At 44.7% G+C, this 16,596-nt stretch overlaps 1 protein-coding gene across 1 annotated transcript in view; it reads left to right on the forward strand.

Moving 5' to 3' along the window:
• DNAH5 (dynein axonemal heavy chain 5) overlaps positions 1-16,596 on the forward strand; it is a 376,240-nt gene that overhangs the window by 120,082 nt on the left and 239,562 nt on the right. Inside the window, exon 3 of the mRNA XM_033436578.2 lies at positions 220-809. Coding sequence (XP_033292469.2) covers positions 220-809 — 590 coding nt within the window. The remainder of the gene's footprint in view (positions 1-219; positions 810-16,596) is intronic.

Consider the following 16,596-nt stretch of genomic DNA (forward strand, 5'->3'; position numbering starts at 1 on the left):
TGTTCTGACAGATAGACAGCATTTAGGAAATTGTCACCTCCAGGTTAAAACTCAAGGTTAAACATTTCCAGTGCGTTTTAGGCTGAAGAATCATCTGTGAAGATACCTGACAAGGACAAAACGAGAGGAACCAAAGTATGAGTCAACACTGTGGGAAGATGTGCGAATAATTAAAGTTGAAACATTCTAAATCTCATTTTGAAAAATTTTCTCCTGAAGCTAGAAACATAACATTCAGAAGAGACACTCCAAACAAGGGGACTTGGTTGACGCTAGCAGGAACATTCAGCTCAGAGCCAACCGAAACTGGACGGAAAGCAGCCAAGAAATGGCATCTGGGGCTCGGCAGCCGAAACCTCTGGATTTCCGCTCTCCGGGAGCCGGCGGCGAGCTCGCCGCGGCATAAGCGCCTCTGGACCCCCGAGCCCGGGGAGGCGCTGGAGCACCCAGAGAGGGAGGAGGGAACCCGGTCCAGGCGGAGCAAAGCTCGTCGCCATGGCGACCGCCTGAGCCGCAAACAGCACGGTGAGCGGAGCGAGAAGCAGCCCGAGCGGACGCCGGGGAGCAGCGCGGGCCGGCTGGCTCCCACCCGTGGCGTGTCCCCGCGGAGCGCCGGAAGGCAGCGCCATGGACAAGCTGGTACTGTGCGTGCTCGCTCCGCGCGGCTCCCACGCTTGGCCCGCCCCGCCACGGCACATGCGCGGCCTCCCAGCTGCCGGGTGCTCGCGGCTCCACGGGGTCCGCGCACGGGCAGCGCGGGCTTCGGTTGCGGGCTTCAGCTTCAGGGCGTGGGTCCTGAAAGCGCCTTCGTGAGCCTGAGGGGCTGGAGTTGTCGGGTTTTGAGTTTGGCGTGTTTTGCTCAGGAGGCCAGGGCACTCATAAAATACAAAAGCCTAGGTTCAGGGACCACGTCTCCCCTTTATCTTCAAGTTGCTGCGGAAAGGCCACTAGTGTGCTGCGTCGTGGACCCAAGCAACCCTTGACCCATAGCGAGCATCAAATAGGTCCAGGTGTGGCGGAGGCAGCCCTTGTGGGAAGTTGTTGGCTGTAACTAGCTCTCATTAGCCCTTGGGTTTGGACAAAAGCCAGTGTTTAGTTTCCTTGGAGAGAGGGAGAGGGGTGAGGTGCAGAGGAAGCCCCATTGGGCAGTTTCCTGGTGTCTTTTACTTTTGCCTGAGTGCACAGCAGGTGAGAAAGGGCCGGAAAAAAACTCTGCATTTAAATCAGCGTTCGCTTCATTTGGCTTTGCTCGCTCTCTTAAATGAATATTGTGGAGTGGAAAAAAAAATCCAGGTACTTGTTTTTGCATTTATCTCCAAAAGTGATTCCTGCTCTTTGGAATTCAGGGAACGTCTAGGAGACTAAAGCTTTTCCTACAAACAAGAAACTAGGGACACGGAGGGGCTTTTGTACGCAGGAGGGCCCGGCAAGGTCCTACTCAGTTTCCATATAGATTTCTGTGGTTACATTATACATTTTATCATTTACACTATCTATAACTATATTACTATAGGCATATATTATGCTAATCAATAAAATATGCATCCTGTCATGATTTAATAAACATAAATTGTATTACTGACTTAATTAAGAGCAATGTATATAGTTTGTATATATAATACTTCAACGTTTTCCTCCCCTCTGTAGATATTTACCTTGCAGAAAATTACCTGTTTTACTCTTGTGAGCATCTTGCTATGGTAGACTCATATTAATATCTTATTTTCATATAACATGTCATAAATGTAAGGTCGGATCTTGACAAACGGCACCGCGAAACGGAGGAAAGCTTCAAGTGAGCTTTATTAGGGAGCGCTCCCGGGCGAGGTTCACTGGTCCGAGAGAAAGGGGCCAGAGAAGTCGCGTCCAGTACTGGATGAGGGGGATTTTTACTGGGGTAAAAGCAGAAGGCGGCTTGCAAGGGGAGGGTAATTCCTTATTTGGTGAGGATACAGCAGGGCCAGGTGTTGGTTGGTCTGTTGTGGGGCGTAAGCCCATTTTCCCTTCCCGTCAGCCCCATTGTTTTCTGGGCAGGAAGTTAGAGTCTCTTGTTGATTCCCAGAACAGGTGAGGTCGTTATGTCCCAATGCCTCTCCTACCTCATACTGGTCGATGTTTTCTCTTACCCCCCGGGCCTCCTTTCACACGGGGCCAACGGACCTTACAATAAATACTTGGACTCTACAGTATATCTACTTTGTGTTTCATTAAGACAAATACTCGTTAGTTCACTTTAATCTTTTTAGTGACTTTTACCCATTTTCTGTCCAGAAAAACAGACCCTGAAATGACAGATGGCATTGCAACTGCTAATACCTATAAACCAATGTCTTTTTTGTATTCCTTAATTTAAAATCCATATATTATATAATCTTACATAAATTTATCAAGTTTAACCCTGTAAGAATATAAAAATATGGCTATTAGTCTTATAGCATATTCTTATGTTTTATTAATTATGCTCACTTTAAGGCTGAAAAAAGTAGGCCACTAAAACAATATCATTCCAATTTTATAAAAATAAAAAAGGTATGTAAATATGTACAGAAAACAGACTAAAAGGACATATACCAAAATATTGATCTCTGGCTGGTGGCATTAAAGAGGATTTTAGTTTTCTTGTTTTCCCTTTATTTAAAATTTTTCATAATGAATATACATATGGTAAATCTGTGAATATATATTTAAATATAAATTATCGGTATATATTTAAATTATATACTTAAGTAAAATGCAAACATTTTTAAATATATATATATATATATATATATATATATATATACTCCCTGATGGCTTTCAGGGGAGGGTTTTTTTTTTTTGGTGGTACACGGGCCTCTCACTGTTGTGGCCTCTCCCGTTGCGGAGCACAGGCTCCGGACACGCAGGCTCAGCGGCCATGGCTCACGGGCCCAGCCGTTCCGCGGCATGTGGGATCTTCCCGGACCGGGGCACGAACCCGCGTCCCCTGCATCGGGAGGCGGACTCTCAACCACTGCGCCACTAGGGAAGCCCCTCGGGGGAGGGTTTTTAAAGGCAACAGTTGGGGTGAGGGATGCAGCTCATGGATTTTCTTCTGATTGGTTGGCGGTGAGGTAACAGGGTGATGTGTAGGGAATCTTAATCATCAGCCTTCTGGTTCCAACCAGTCTGGGATCTGCATGCTTGCGGTCAGCATGTAGTCATCGTCCTCCACTTGTAGTCACCATCCTCCATCCTCCATCCTCCTCCACCTTAGTTTCTGCAGAACAATTCAAAGATACGTGTCAGATGGTTATGAATATCCCTTGAGGAGGGACAGGACTCTGTTTTAGGTGTCATTACTTTTCTTGCTTGACTGTTTTCCCTTTGTTTCTGCATTCCCTCACTTCCCTAATTAGTAACTGCTTAAGTCTGCTCTTTGGAACTCAGGGAAGGGCTAGGAGACTAAAGCCTTTTCTACAAACAAGAAATGGGGGACACGGAGGGTCTTTTGTACCCAGAAGGGCCCCACAAGTTCCTGCCCAGTTTCAATATGGATTTCTGTGGTTACATTATTTAGGAAAAATAAAAGCAAGTGGACACTGAGACATATAAACTGTTACAGCTGGGAAATGTGACGGTTGCGGAGCTTTCAATTCCCTGGGGAGGGCAGAGGAGCCGCTGTTCATCTCCCTTGCCTGAGGCTAGTATAGCATTAGGAAAAGGCTGCTATGAATAGGGCTATTTCGAGGAATTGGTTCCCGCTGCAGGAGAAATGTCAGGAGGAAGTTTACCTGTTACATTTTCTCTTTTAGTCATGCTAAGCTCTTTCCTGGCACTGAGCACCAAGGCTGTTTATTTATACCTCTCTGCTGTTTGCATTTGGCTTTACTCTTTGTAGCCTTACTTTTAACAAGCAGACACAAAAAGGCTGGAACAACTGCTGGTTCCTTACCTTGTTTATGAATAAAAATCAAGAGCTTCAGCTCGAGAGTAGACTGCCCACCAGGGAGGGGGCGTCAGCATTCAAGATGATGCCTGGATCCAGGTGTCCCCTCCCCTCAGGGCCAGGCCCACCCCATCACCAGGTCCCATGGGTGGTTTGTTGGTTAGAATCTGAATGAATGCTTTCTTTCCGTATTAACTCCCCTCTAGAGAAAATGCTTCGAGAGTCAGGCTGGGGTAGGAAAGATAGAATTAGAGGATACTTGAGCGGTTTGGTTCAATTCAAAACACATTGCCTTAAGTACCTGCTGTGTTTGGAGTACTGTGGAAGGGCTCTGGGGAATTTGACTTTCTCTTCTGTCTCCATTTTTCCTCCCCTGCCCCTCACTTTGTTCCTTCATCTCTTCTTGCTTCTCTCCTCCTTCCTCCCTCCCTCCCTTCCCCTACTTCCCCTCCTACAGTATGTATCGCATGCTTTCCTGTGGACCCTTTTCTCAAATTCCCCTTGATGATTTTGAAGTTCCCCTAACACTCACTACACAATTAATGATTATTCTCCCCTTTTCTTTGGGGACCAGATGAGGTGAACAAATTGTGACTGCTGCCTCCTGGTTTTGAGTAACTTGGGTAAGTGATTTGGGCCTGTCTTGCAGGAGGTGGATTATACATATTGAGAAAGGAGGGTGAACATGTGATGCTTGTCAGATTCCTGACGAAGTTTATGTCTGCCCAGAGGTTATGCTATTTTAATAAGGCCATTTAGAGAAAGCCTGCCATTGCTCCTACCCCAGGTCGGGTGGTAGAATTATGATCGGGTTCCCATGGGCCAACACTTCTGCCCCAGGGGATAATATGAAGAGTCAGAATGTCTTCCTTTCTCGAAGCAGCCTCCAGGTTGGGCCAACAGGGCTTGGCTGTGGGATGTGGGCGAAGCCTCCTGCACCCGTCCCCAAGGGAGTGGTCATAGACTTCCTTGGACTGCTTGGACATTGGAAAAAATTAAAAAATCTTACTCTTGGAGGGCTGAACGCTGGGTGGGCTACTTCTGAACATTGTTTAGCTTACTTGGGTAAAGACTAAGCGTTTGTGATGCATTGGTGTCCTGGGGTGTCCATGTTATTGCTCATTACAAAGAAGTAAAGCAAGGCCTGGCCCAGAGGGAGCAGTCATCCCCGACGCTGGCAGCCTTCCCAGAAGAGGGTCGACCAAGTGTCAGGGGCTGTGTTGGGGACTCAGGAGACGTCTTGGCAGAAAGGTGGCTGTTACCTTTCAGATAAGGACCGGCTGGGCCAGGAGGAACCTTGACTTGGATTTGACATGCCTGCTTCACAATACATGATGTTCAGATAGACACTGAGCAGCGATATGAGAAGCATTTCCTTTCAGATGAGAGTGGAAGCTCTGGAAAGTTGGAGGTTCTCCTGGTTATCATGCTGCACATCAGGTCACCCCCAAACTTCGTGGCTTGAAATAGCAACAAGCGTATTATCTTTTCCAATTTCTGTGGGTCAGGAAGCCAGGACTGGGCTCAGCTGGGTGGCTCTGGCTTGAGGGTCCCTCCTATGGCGTTTGGGGCGCTGGTGTAGCAGGGACTGGACGGGCATCTCTCTCTCTTCCTGTGTCTTAGGTCAGGCACGGCTAGTTTGAGACCCAGCTCCGCCTGGTCGGTCTCTCTGCATCGGCTTCCTCACAGCAAGGCGGTCTCAGGGAAGCTGGCTGCTTTCATAGTGGCCGAGCGTACAAGAGGAGAATTCCAGAGACCAAGGTAGAAGCGGCATCACCTTGATGACCTAAACACGGGAGTTACTTCTGCTGTGGTCCAAACAGTCACAACTTCCTCCCTCCTCACTTTGAGGGCGGAGACCCCACCTCTCGATGGGAAGAATGCCCACCTCTCATAAGGACACCAGTTTTATTGGACTAGGGCCCATCCCAATGACCTGGTCTTAACTTGGTACAATTTGCAAGGACCCTATATCCAAATAGGGTCATATCCTGAGGTCTTGGGGGACTTCAACATACCTTTTTTGGGAGGGACACACTTCAACACATAACAGTGATAAAATGCATCAATCTATTATTAGTAATTTCCCTTTTAGTATGAATTCTTATTTTTTTCCTTAAAATATATAGTTTTAAATTTAAGAAGTAGTCAGTAGTCGTGGAAAATAAAAAAACCCTTAAATGACATAAACAATTTAAAGCATGTCTTTATCCCAGTCCTGTCTACTAGCTCCCTCACCGGAAGCAGTCATGGCAGTAGTTGTTTTGGATGTCCCCTGAGAAACTTTTATGCACCTCAATGTTTTCATCTATAAAATGGAAATATTACCTTCCTCACAAGATAATGTTTAGAATGAAATGAGTTAGTAAATGTAAAATACAGTGTGAGAGAAGGCACTTAATAAATGTTATTCATTTTCCCAGCTTAGTGAGGATAGTCTAGAAGTGGTTTACAGTGAAACTAATGAAGGTTAGGTTTCAGGCCCCCCACTTGCACGGGGAGGACCCAGGAATGTGTTCAATGGATGTACGTTTTTGTACAATTTGCAGAAGTAAGATATCTTAACTGCCATTGGTGAAGAACTGAGTAAGTCCCCTTCCATTTTAACTTCACCTTCATTCAACTTGCCCTGTTCTTGGGTGAAGTTGGAATGGCAACAGGCATTTTTAAGATGCAAGGGGAGGCTGAGTTGAGAAAACATTTCCTGTACGTTTGGGGGGATATATCAAAGAGCTAGCACAAATATATTTTGCTATATGTCTCTGCCATGCATTCCTCCTGCTGTGTCCACTTGGCCAGATTCATGACCTAAAGGTCCAGGGCTGGGGTCATGTTCAGTGTGAAGGTGTTCTGTGGTGCCCAGCTTGGAAGGATGGGCTCCATGGAGGAGAAACCAGGTTTGAAATGGATGAGCCAGAAGCTACTCTAGGAAAAACACTTAATCACCAAATGCGCCCAAAGCAGAGGATTGGGGGCTCATCCATGTCTGTTCAAAAATGCAAATTCTCTTCTGTCATGACTGTTCTTGATAATGTAATAATATAATTGTAAACACAGTATACATTTTTTTCCTTTAGGATAGAAATTATGCAAAATAGAGTTGATCAGAATTCCTGTGTTTGTAGGGTACAAACCTGTAAACTGTACATAGCCAGTACCTCCGTCTGGGAACTTGCATGTTTTGAGTACCCCGTCTCTCCATGATAAAAGACAAATTTCAATCATCCCTGCTGGAGGAAGGGCTAAATTATCTTTGTATTCACTCTATAGGAGACATTGCAAAGTTGTTGTAAGAAGAGGAGATCAAAGAGTTTTCGGCCAAAGCCATATCCCTGTCTATCTCTATGTATATCTATTTTGACATAAAAGTCTTCCAGGAAATTAGTACAAATAGTCTGTTATTTATTTCCTGGCTTTTGTGTTACCAGCCTTAAAAAATTTGTAATTTGTTATATTTTATTTTTTCTTTCTAGGTAAATATTCACTTTAATGCCTAATTTTGTGTTTATAATTCTGTTTTCTCTTTCTTAATGTGGGACCCCCCATTTGAGTAAACCTCAGACCCCACTAAATCGAGATCCACCCCACACTGGCCTAAGTAAGTGCTGTAATGGGTTACTTGGGAGCTCTTGGCTCTGGTGGAGGATGGGAGGGGAGAAGGAGAGAGGAGGTGGAAGGAAGGAAGGAAGGAAGGAAGGAAGGGGCTAAAGACTAATTTTGCCTTCGTCCCAGTTTTCCCTCGGGCTGGCTTTGGTGGTGGGGCATTGGGCATCGGGCATCATTTGTTAAATGAACGTACTGTATAGCACAGGTGACTCTGCTCAATATTATGTAACAACCTAAATGGGAAAAGTATTTGAAAAAGGATACATGTATATGTATAACTGAATCACTTTGCTACACACCTGAAACTCACACAGCATTGTTAATCAACTAGACTCCAATATGAAATAAGAAGTTAAAGAAAAAAGCATGTTACATGTGCTGTGTTCTACAAGGCAATGTGGCGGACATAAAAGAAACTGAAGGTACGGGTCTTTGTTCTCAAAAAGGTTTAACCATCTCATTGGGAAGGCAAGCATGCCAAACACTGCTGAAAATCCTAAACAAGTTAAAATGAAAACCGACTCAGCAAAAAGTGCATGTGGTTACTCAGAATGCATGAAGAGCACAGGGGAATCAGTGTGGGCAAAGCCTGAAATTGGCCTCCATCAGCCACTCCAAGTCTTGTCTGAGGACGAGCGTGCGACCGGGAGGTCCTGGCATGTGGTCAGCCTACCTGCATTGATACGGGTTCGCTGCCACTCATGTGTGATGGACAGATGCTGCTGAAGATGGATTGTGACAATGAACCTGCACAGCTGTTCCAAGTGAACCTAAGGAGGCGAACAGCTAGCCATGCAGGGAGAAGAGATGTTCCAGGCAAAGCGGTAAGGGCAACAGACAGACAGCAACAGTCTTGGAGCAAAGAGGCGGAGCTGGGCTAAGAGCTGTCAGATGAGGTCCTTGCTCTCCAACTAGGTTACGACTCCTCTTCCATTGAAGTTTATAACTGGCGAAGACCGTCAGCCCTATGGTGGCTCCTTTTAGTAATGATGAAGAATGGTTAAGCTTATTTTCCGTGTCATAGCAGACTTTGATTATACGTAGTTGTTGTGTCTGGGGTTAGGTATCTTTTCATGTTTGTAATGCGTAATGAGTCATTTTACGACAGGATACTACTCTTCTGTCTTTCTTCATGATATGACTGTTTTGCTGAAGTTTCTTATAGTCATGATTTTAAAGGTCTACCTTTAATGTATACTATTATTTCGACCATTTCAGAATGGATGATAGTACTTTTCCAGGAAGGCCTGTGTACATAATTAATTATATCAATGGCGGAATTCCTTTTGAGGGAGGAAATTGTCTTTGTTTGGGAAAAACAAACTCTTGTTAAGTCACTAGAGATAGGAGATGAGACCTGAGGGCAAAGCCAGAACAACCCAGGAGAGGAGCTTACAGCAGGCTCGCTGTCTGGGTGGGTGAGGGGTAGAGGAGAGATGGAGGCTGGACGAAGGCTGGGGGATCCCTGCAGATGGGGGCTGGGTCAAGTGCAGTGGAAGAGTCATGGGAAAATCCCCCAGGTGAGGGATGAGCAGAGAGCCTGAGAGTGGGAATGCCCAGGGTTCACTGGGAAACTGTCTTCCCCCTCTTGCTCTACGGGGTCTGCTCTATTCACAAGCTCCTTTGTTGTTTCCTAGAATTTGAGCAATGGGCTGCGTTGTACATCTGGACCCCGAGAGGAAGGACCTCAGAGCTGGGGTTATCTTGAGCCCTTCAGCACCTTGGGGGTCTACTGAAGTCTTGGAAAGGGCATGGAATGGGTGCTCGGCCAGGTTCATCTAGACCCCAAGAGGCTAGGGCATCACAGCTGGCTTCTGCGTACCTTACTGCATGGGGGTGTGACTGTTAATTAGCAGAGCTGATTCCAGAACCACCCATGCAGCAAATCTCTTTCTGTAGCCATGCTCATGCTTTTCAAACTTTTTTTGAGGATGGACTATAGGATTCATTTTATTTTTGCCCTTATGCTATTAGGGGAAACACCTATGTCTGTCCGTGTCTAGCCCCATGCTGAGTAGATTAGGCAATTATAAAGGTTTATTAACTGAGTAGTCTTTTCATGAGACTCAACTCTATGTCATCTCTATTTTGTTACCTTCACAGTTGATAATAAAGTGGGTGGAATATTTGATTTTCTTTTTGCTGAGAAAATTCATCTCAGAACGCTTGGGTATTTAGTATCCTTTTCCCAGGCTTCCGGAGACCTAGAAGCTTAAAAATGAGAAACCCCGCCCAGTCCCTTCATCTACCTTGAAAATATGTTCCACCTGCTTAAAGAGAAAATTTAGAGTAATGAAAGGACAGCATATTTAACTTCTTTAGGAACTTGTTGTAGCACCTGCATCATGGTTATATTTCTTCATTAACTCCATAATGACTTTGGGACCTAATTTTATCTTTGTTAGAATTCTAGATTTCCATTTTAAATCTAAGCATGTGTAGACAGACACCGCTAAGGAAAAAAGTAGGCGCCCACTGGCCCTTCATTTGAGGACCTTAGTCATGCCCTCTGTTTGTGACTCCCCATTTCCCTCTCATTGGCTTATATACACTTCAAGGGTGTTAATGAATAACAGAAATAGATTTCCACTTCTCAAAAGAGAGCTTTGGTGTTTCTGGGATAATTAAGGCATCTGAAGAAGTAACTGGGTCATTACCTAGCGGCCTCCATAGTGACAGTTGGTTTAGGAGAGGTTGGTTAAGTTTCATCCTGGGAGTTTTAGTTATGTTTTGGTAACTATGTAGTAATATATGCCCAGTGCGCTAATATTTTAAATTTACCATAAAGATTTAAAAATGGCTAATAGGGCTTCCCTGGTGGCGCAGTGGTTGAGAGTCCGCCTGCCGATGCAGGGGACACAGGTTCGTGCCCCAGTCCGGGAAGATCACACATGCCGCGGAGTGGCTGGGCCCGTGAGCCATGGCCGCTGAGCCTGCGCGTCCGGAGCCTGTGCTCCGCAACGGGAGAGGTCACAGCAGTGAGAGGCCCGCGTACTGCCAAAAAAAAGGCTAATAATGTATTCTTACTTTCTTGATCTCCTTTTAGTACTGGGAAATAACATTAGATGGCAGTGGAATACTGATGACTTGGCAGTTCTTTATTAAGTATGTTACATAAGTCCAGCTCCATTACAAGGGAATCCCCCCAGATAGAGGATAGAGAGATGTATTCTTGCAGTGGAATTTCTTCAAAATAGATGTTTAAAGTCAAGTTTTAAGGCCACTGGCACCAAAGAAGTAAAACAGGGCCTAGCACGTGGTCAGTAAATGAATAAGTATAAAGAGTTTAGGTTAAATATTTAGGTTAAATATTTAGGTTAAATATTAGGTTAAATATTCATCTGTTTTGGACAAAGTCTTAAGAGCAAAGATAGGTGCAAATGATCTTTTAAAACAGTGATACAGAACTTCCCTGGTGGTGCAGTGGTTGGGAATCCACCTGCCAATGCAGGGGACATGGGTTCGATCCCTGGTCCGGGAAGATCCCACATGCTGTGGAGCAACTAAGCCCATGCACCACAACTACTGAGCCTGCGCTTTAAAGCCTGCGAGCCACAACTACTGAAGCCCACGTGCCTAGAGCCCGTGCTCCGCAATGAGAGAAGCCACCGCAATGAGAAGCCCGCGCACCACAACAAAGAGTAGCCCCTGCTCACTGCAACTAGGGAAAGCCCGCGCGCAGCAACGAAGACCCAACGCAGCCAAAAATAAATATATAAAATTAAAAAACAAAACCAAAAAACCAGTGATACAGAAATTCTGAAAAGAGATATCATGGGTTTTCCTTCATTCTCACCTTTATCTCCATCCTCCTCTGGATTTCTTAAACGTGCTATGTGCAATTCTGTGGGTAATCTGGGAATTGGGTGGATTTTTAATTTTTGGTCTCGATGCACGGCTTGTGGCTTGTGGAATCTTAGTTCCCCGACCAAGGACTGAACTGTTGCCCCCTGTAGTGGAAGTGCAGAGTCCTAACCACTGGACTGCCAGGGAATTCCCTGGGTGGATTTTTCTGATTGAGGTCTGATGGACATGGTGGGAGTAGTGTGTTCATTGGGGGAGAGTGGGGGTAATCAGTCATCTTGTGCAGAACATTGGGGTTTTGGAGAATTCCAGGCTCTTCACAGCTGCTTAGTTTAGCTCAGCAATTCCTGTTCCTGCAGCTCCAGTAGCAACCACCACCCAGCCAATCTTTGGTGGATGCAGACGAGACAAACCGTTCGTTCTGTGGAGTAGAGAGCTCCTTTGAACAATTATTTGAAAACAACTTAATCCTTGACTACTTAAAAAATATCTGTTTCCTGGAAGCTAGGTACCTGGGTGAGCTGAATGGGCAAATGAACATCTGTGGCATGCCTTGGGGGTGTGTTACGCTACCTTGCAGCTTCTGGGACTTGGGTCTTCATCACCTAAACAGCACTTGCTTTATTTATAGTAGGATTACTTTTTAACAAAGTCTGTTAATTCCTGCTCTGTGTACTGGAGGATACTGCGGTGAAATAAAGGATTTTGCTGAATGCTTGTTACATATAACACTCAAACTTCTTTTTTTTTTTTCGTGGTATACGGGCCTCTCACTGTTGTGGCCTCTCCCGTTGCGGAGCACAGGCTCCGGACGCGCAGGCTCAGCGGCCATGGCTCACAGGCCCAGCCACTCCGCAGCATGTGGGATCTTCCCGGACTGAGGCATGAACCTGTGTCCCCTGCATCGGCAGGCGGACTCTCAACCACTGCGCCACCAGGGAACCCCCAACACTCAAACTTCTTTACCAGATTTAATCCTGACTGTTTTTAGAGATAAGGACCCATTCACCACTTTTTGCAGATGATATTTGCCTGAAGTCTGCACCTAGAGACAGAGGATAAGAAAGAAATAGTTCTCTTCTTGTGTTGAGGCTTTGTGAGTTTCAGCATATGTCTGTGACCCCTTCCTCGCCATGTCAACCACAGTAGTAGAAAAACGAAGAGCTCCCGCACCCTGCCCATCTCTTTTCTGTCTTCTCCTTCCCCTCCTTTCTCTCACCCTCTTCCTCATCCCTCCAGGATTCTTCGTGCTCCCATTTCCTCCCCTCCACCTCCGCCTCTCCCCTTTTCCTTCCGGTCCTCCAAAGCCCATGAAAAGCATGCATCTAGGGGAAAGGGAACAGTTCAGACGAGTGAGCGCTTTCCCTTCTTACACAGAGCCCAGCAGAGCAGGCTCCCAACTGGCTGGTTGGTTTTGGCGGCAAGATGTCATTGGTTCATTTTCAGACCTGGTCTTGAAGAAGACAAACTTAAAGAGTGTGAACTCATATTTAAGGTTTGACATAGTTTCAGCTTGGGTATTATGCCTTTTCCCCCTGTTTTACAAGTTAGTTTTCTTTTACATGGTTCCAAAAAAAAATGATGACTTTCGTGCTGGTCAGGTTGAGGCATGCTCTGGAGAGGCAAGGTCCAGACTTGTTTAGGGTAGAGAGGTAAATTGAGCCCCTGGACGCTGGTGGTGCTCTGAGAGGGGAGCTGCCAGCACGAAGTATTCAGAAAAGAAAATGAAGAGCCTCTTGTTTAAGACAGTTTACTTGCATGATTCTGAATTCCTGCAGTGAATTTATTCAGAGTTAGCCACTTCAATGTTACCTGTTTTTCTCAGTTTATATTTTTCCTTTTAGATTCACTTTGTTATACAGCAGAAACTAACACATTGTAAAGCAATTATACTCCAATAAAGATGTTAAAAAAACAGATTTCTTTTAAAAATAAAATTTTAGAGGCATTAAATGGTTTTTAATTTTTCTTTTTTTAAAGCAAACGTGTATTGTTCCCTTGGGACAAACAGTTTCCTCCCTTTCTTCTTTGCTTCCTTCCTTTTTTTTTTTTTTTTTTTAATCCTCTCTCTCTCTCTCTCTCTTTCTTTTGAAAATTAGTTTAACAACAGAGAATCTGGAGCCAGATTTCCTGGGTCTGAATCCTAGCTCCAGCACTCATTAGCTGTGTAGCCTCCAGTAGGTAACTTGACTTCCCTGTGCATCAATGTTTTAACCTGTAAAAATGGGGAAAGTAACTAACTACTTCATAAGTAAGTTGTGAGGATCTGGTGAGTTGTTATTTATAAAGTGCTTAGAACAGGGCCAGGTAGAGAGTAATGCTAGGAATTAAAATAAAAATAAGACAGAGGTAAACCTAGGAAGTACAGAGAAGCAAAAAAACCCCATAAAAATAATTAAGCCAACCTCTCAGTCTCAGAAGTAATCACTGTCAATAGTCTCTCCCTCTGCCCCCACATACATGTATATGTAATTTATTTCTAATTAAAATTTTTTTTTTTACAAAAATTGATTCATACTCTTTCAGAGCCCTATTTCTTTTCATTTTATGACACATCATAAACATATCTCAATTTCATTAAAATGCCTCTTTTGTGGTACGCGGGCCTCTCACTGTTGGGGCCTCTCCCGTTGCGGAGCACAGGCACCGGATGCGCAGGCTCAGTGGCCATGGCTCACGGGCCCAGCCGCTCTGCGGCATGTGGGATCCTCCCGGACCGGGGCACGAACCAGTGTCCCCTGCATCGGCAGGCAGACGCTGAACCACTACGCCACCAGAGAAGCCCTAAAATGCCTCTTGAACGTGATTTCTCATGGATGTGTCGAATTCCATCGTATACCTCTACAGTAAGTTATTTTACGAATCTCTTATTATGAAGCTGGGAATATTTTTGTCGTAAACTGTTTCCCACATTAATAATTTAAAAAATACATATGCTGTTGTTATCACAATATCCCTATGCCTCTGCTCCCACCTGCAGGCATCACATCCTCCACCCACTGGCACCCCCTGCTCCCAGCACTTTCTATCTTCTCAGGCCTCCATTTTCCCTGGCTTCATTTGAGAAATGCTCTTTAAGAGATATTTTTTGGTTATCAAAACACCTTATTTAAACAGCAAACACCTAATGGATGAAGATGTGGTATATATATATATACAATGGAATATTAGCCATAAAAAGAAATGAAATAATGCCATTTGCAGCAGCATGAATGGACCTAGAGATGATCAGACTAAGGGAAGTAAGTCAGAAAGAGAAAGACAAATATATGATATCACTTATACGTGGAATCTAATAAAAAATACAAATGAACTTATTTACAATATAGAAGCAGGTTTATATGTATTGAAAACAAACTTATGGTTACTAAAGGGGAAATGTTAGGGGGAGGGATAAATCAGGAGCTTGGGATGAACACACACACACTACAAAATATAAGATAGATGACTAACAAGGACCTACTGGATAGCACAGGGAACTCTACTCAATATTCTGTGATAACCTCTGTGAGAAAAGAATCTAAAAAAGAGTGAATACATGTATATGTTTAACTGAATCATTTTGCTGTACAACTGAAACTAACAACATTGTCGATCAACTATACTCCAATAAAATTAAAATATTAAAAAAAAACCCCAGCAAACACCGATACCCCTTCAAAGTAAAGTAAAACAAAGCCAAAGCCCTCATCAAACTCTATAATAATGCCTCCCGCCAAAGGGTAGGAAGCTAATGGAGCAGCAGGAAAAAAATACAGCCCCTGGACAACTAAAATGTTCTCTATGCTCTATGTGTATCCTACTTTTGTATTATCTATAATACAACAATTCTCAACTTTTTAAATTTAGACAGTTCTTACATTCTCAGGTTATTGCAAGTAGATCTTTATTTGTCAAATAGCAAAGTCTTAACAACCAGAATAAGGGCAGAGCCAAGCCTGGAGTGTCTCTTTTAGGTAAAGAGTCCAAGGGATGGTTAAGCTCTCCATCTAGTGGCTGCCCAGGAAGTGGCTTCCTTGAATCTGGCCTTTTTCAGTTCTGGTTTCTGTGTAACAGGCTTATCACGATGTGTTCATTTTTCTCCAGGCAAAGTAGTTATTACTTGAGAAGTCCCATTGAAGCATCTCATTAAATTTGCTCATATCTGGTATACAACGAGGCAGTAAACTTAGTTCATTTGCTAATGGGATCTTTCCCTTCATTCTCTTGTGTGGGAAATCGATTGCTGATCTGTTACTACGGCAACGCTCAGTGGAACCCACTTACAGGGGGATAAATTGCTTCATGTCTCCTGTCCAGCTACTGTAGTATCCTATTGCATTTTCAGTTACTGAAAAGAAAACTAGCCAGGAATTTTTCGTCTCTACCATGTTCAGCTTCTAACTTGACCATAGACCTCATTTAAATCAAGAACATCTTGGAATGAGTTCCCTAAAAATGCAGAGCCGGGGCATGGATTTGTGTTACCAATTTGTTAGGAGTGCGGTCCCAGGAAAGCAGGCATTGAGGGGAAAGAGGAGTGAGGGAGGGAAAGAGGGAAAACCTAGGAGGGTGTGTTATTTAGCTGGATGCTTCCAGGTAGCAGTCTGGTGGGACTCTTCGCCACGAGGCCGCTGGGAGCATGAGGCTGGCCATGCAGCAGGAGGGGGAAGGGAGAACTTGCCTTGTGCTGTACTTTCCCACTGGTGAACGTTTGCTTCATCGACATTAATTAATTCCCTTTTTCTTCTGGTTGTGCGTCATGGGTGACAAGCAGATTCCAGGTGTCTTGTGGCAACAGGGAAACCTTGGGCAGGAGGTGAGGGGCATACAGTCTGGAAATGAAGCAAGAACTGTTGTGGGCCGTGTGTATGCAGAGGTGGTCAGCGCCCACCCAGAGTTGGATACAAAGCCACAGCTGGGCCAGAACAGGTGGTCCAGGACCTCAGAGACAGGTGAGGCTGAACGGATGAGAGGTGGTGCTTGAAAGTGTGGGACTCAGCGACCTTGTTTAGTGTGTTTAGCCCAGATTCTGCTCATGGGAGCCCATCAAGGAACTAAATAAATATTGGTTATGGATTTTCATATATTTTTTAGTAAATGCTTCCTGTAAGATTCCTTCTAATGGTGATATCGTGCATAGATTAGGATCCTTTTGGTTGCAGAAACCTAAACCAATGAAAGCAGGGAAGGGTTAAAGCCCAAGTGGCCAGGGTTGCCCTGGGGAATCACAGTGTGGGCAGCAAGGAGGCTGGATTTGAGAAAAGGGCAAGAGTCAGGACTGGCAAGTACCCTGGACT

The sequence above is a fragment of the Orcinus orca genome, chromosome 3 (assembly GCF_937001465.1).
Source record: "Orcinus orca chromosome 3, mOrcOrc1.1, whole genome shotgun sequence".
NCBI lineage: Eukaryota > Metazoa > Chordata > Mammalia > Artiodactyla > Delphinidae > Orcinus > Orcinus orca.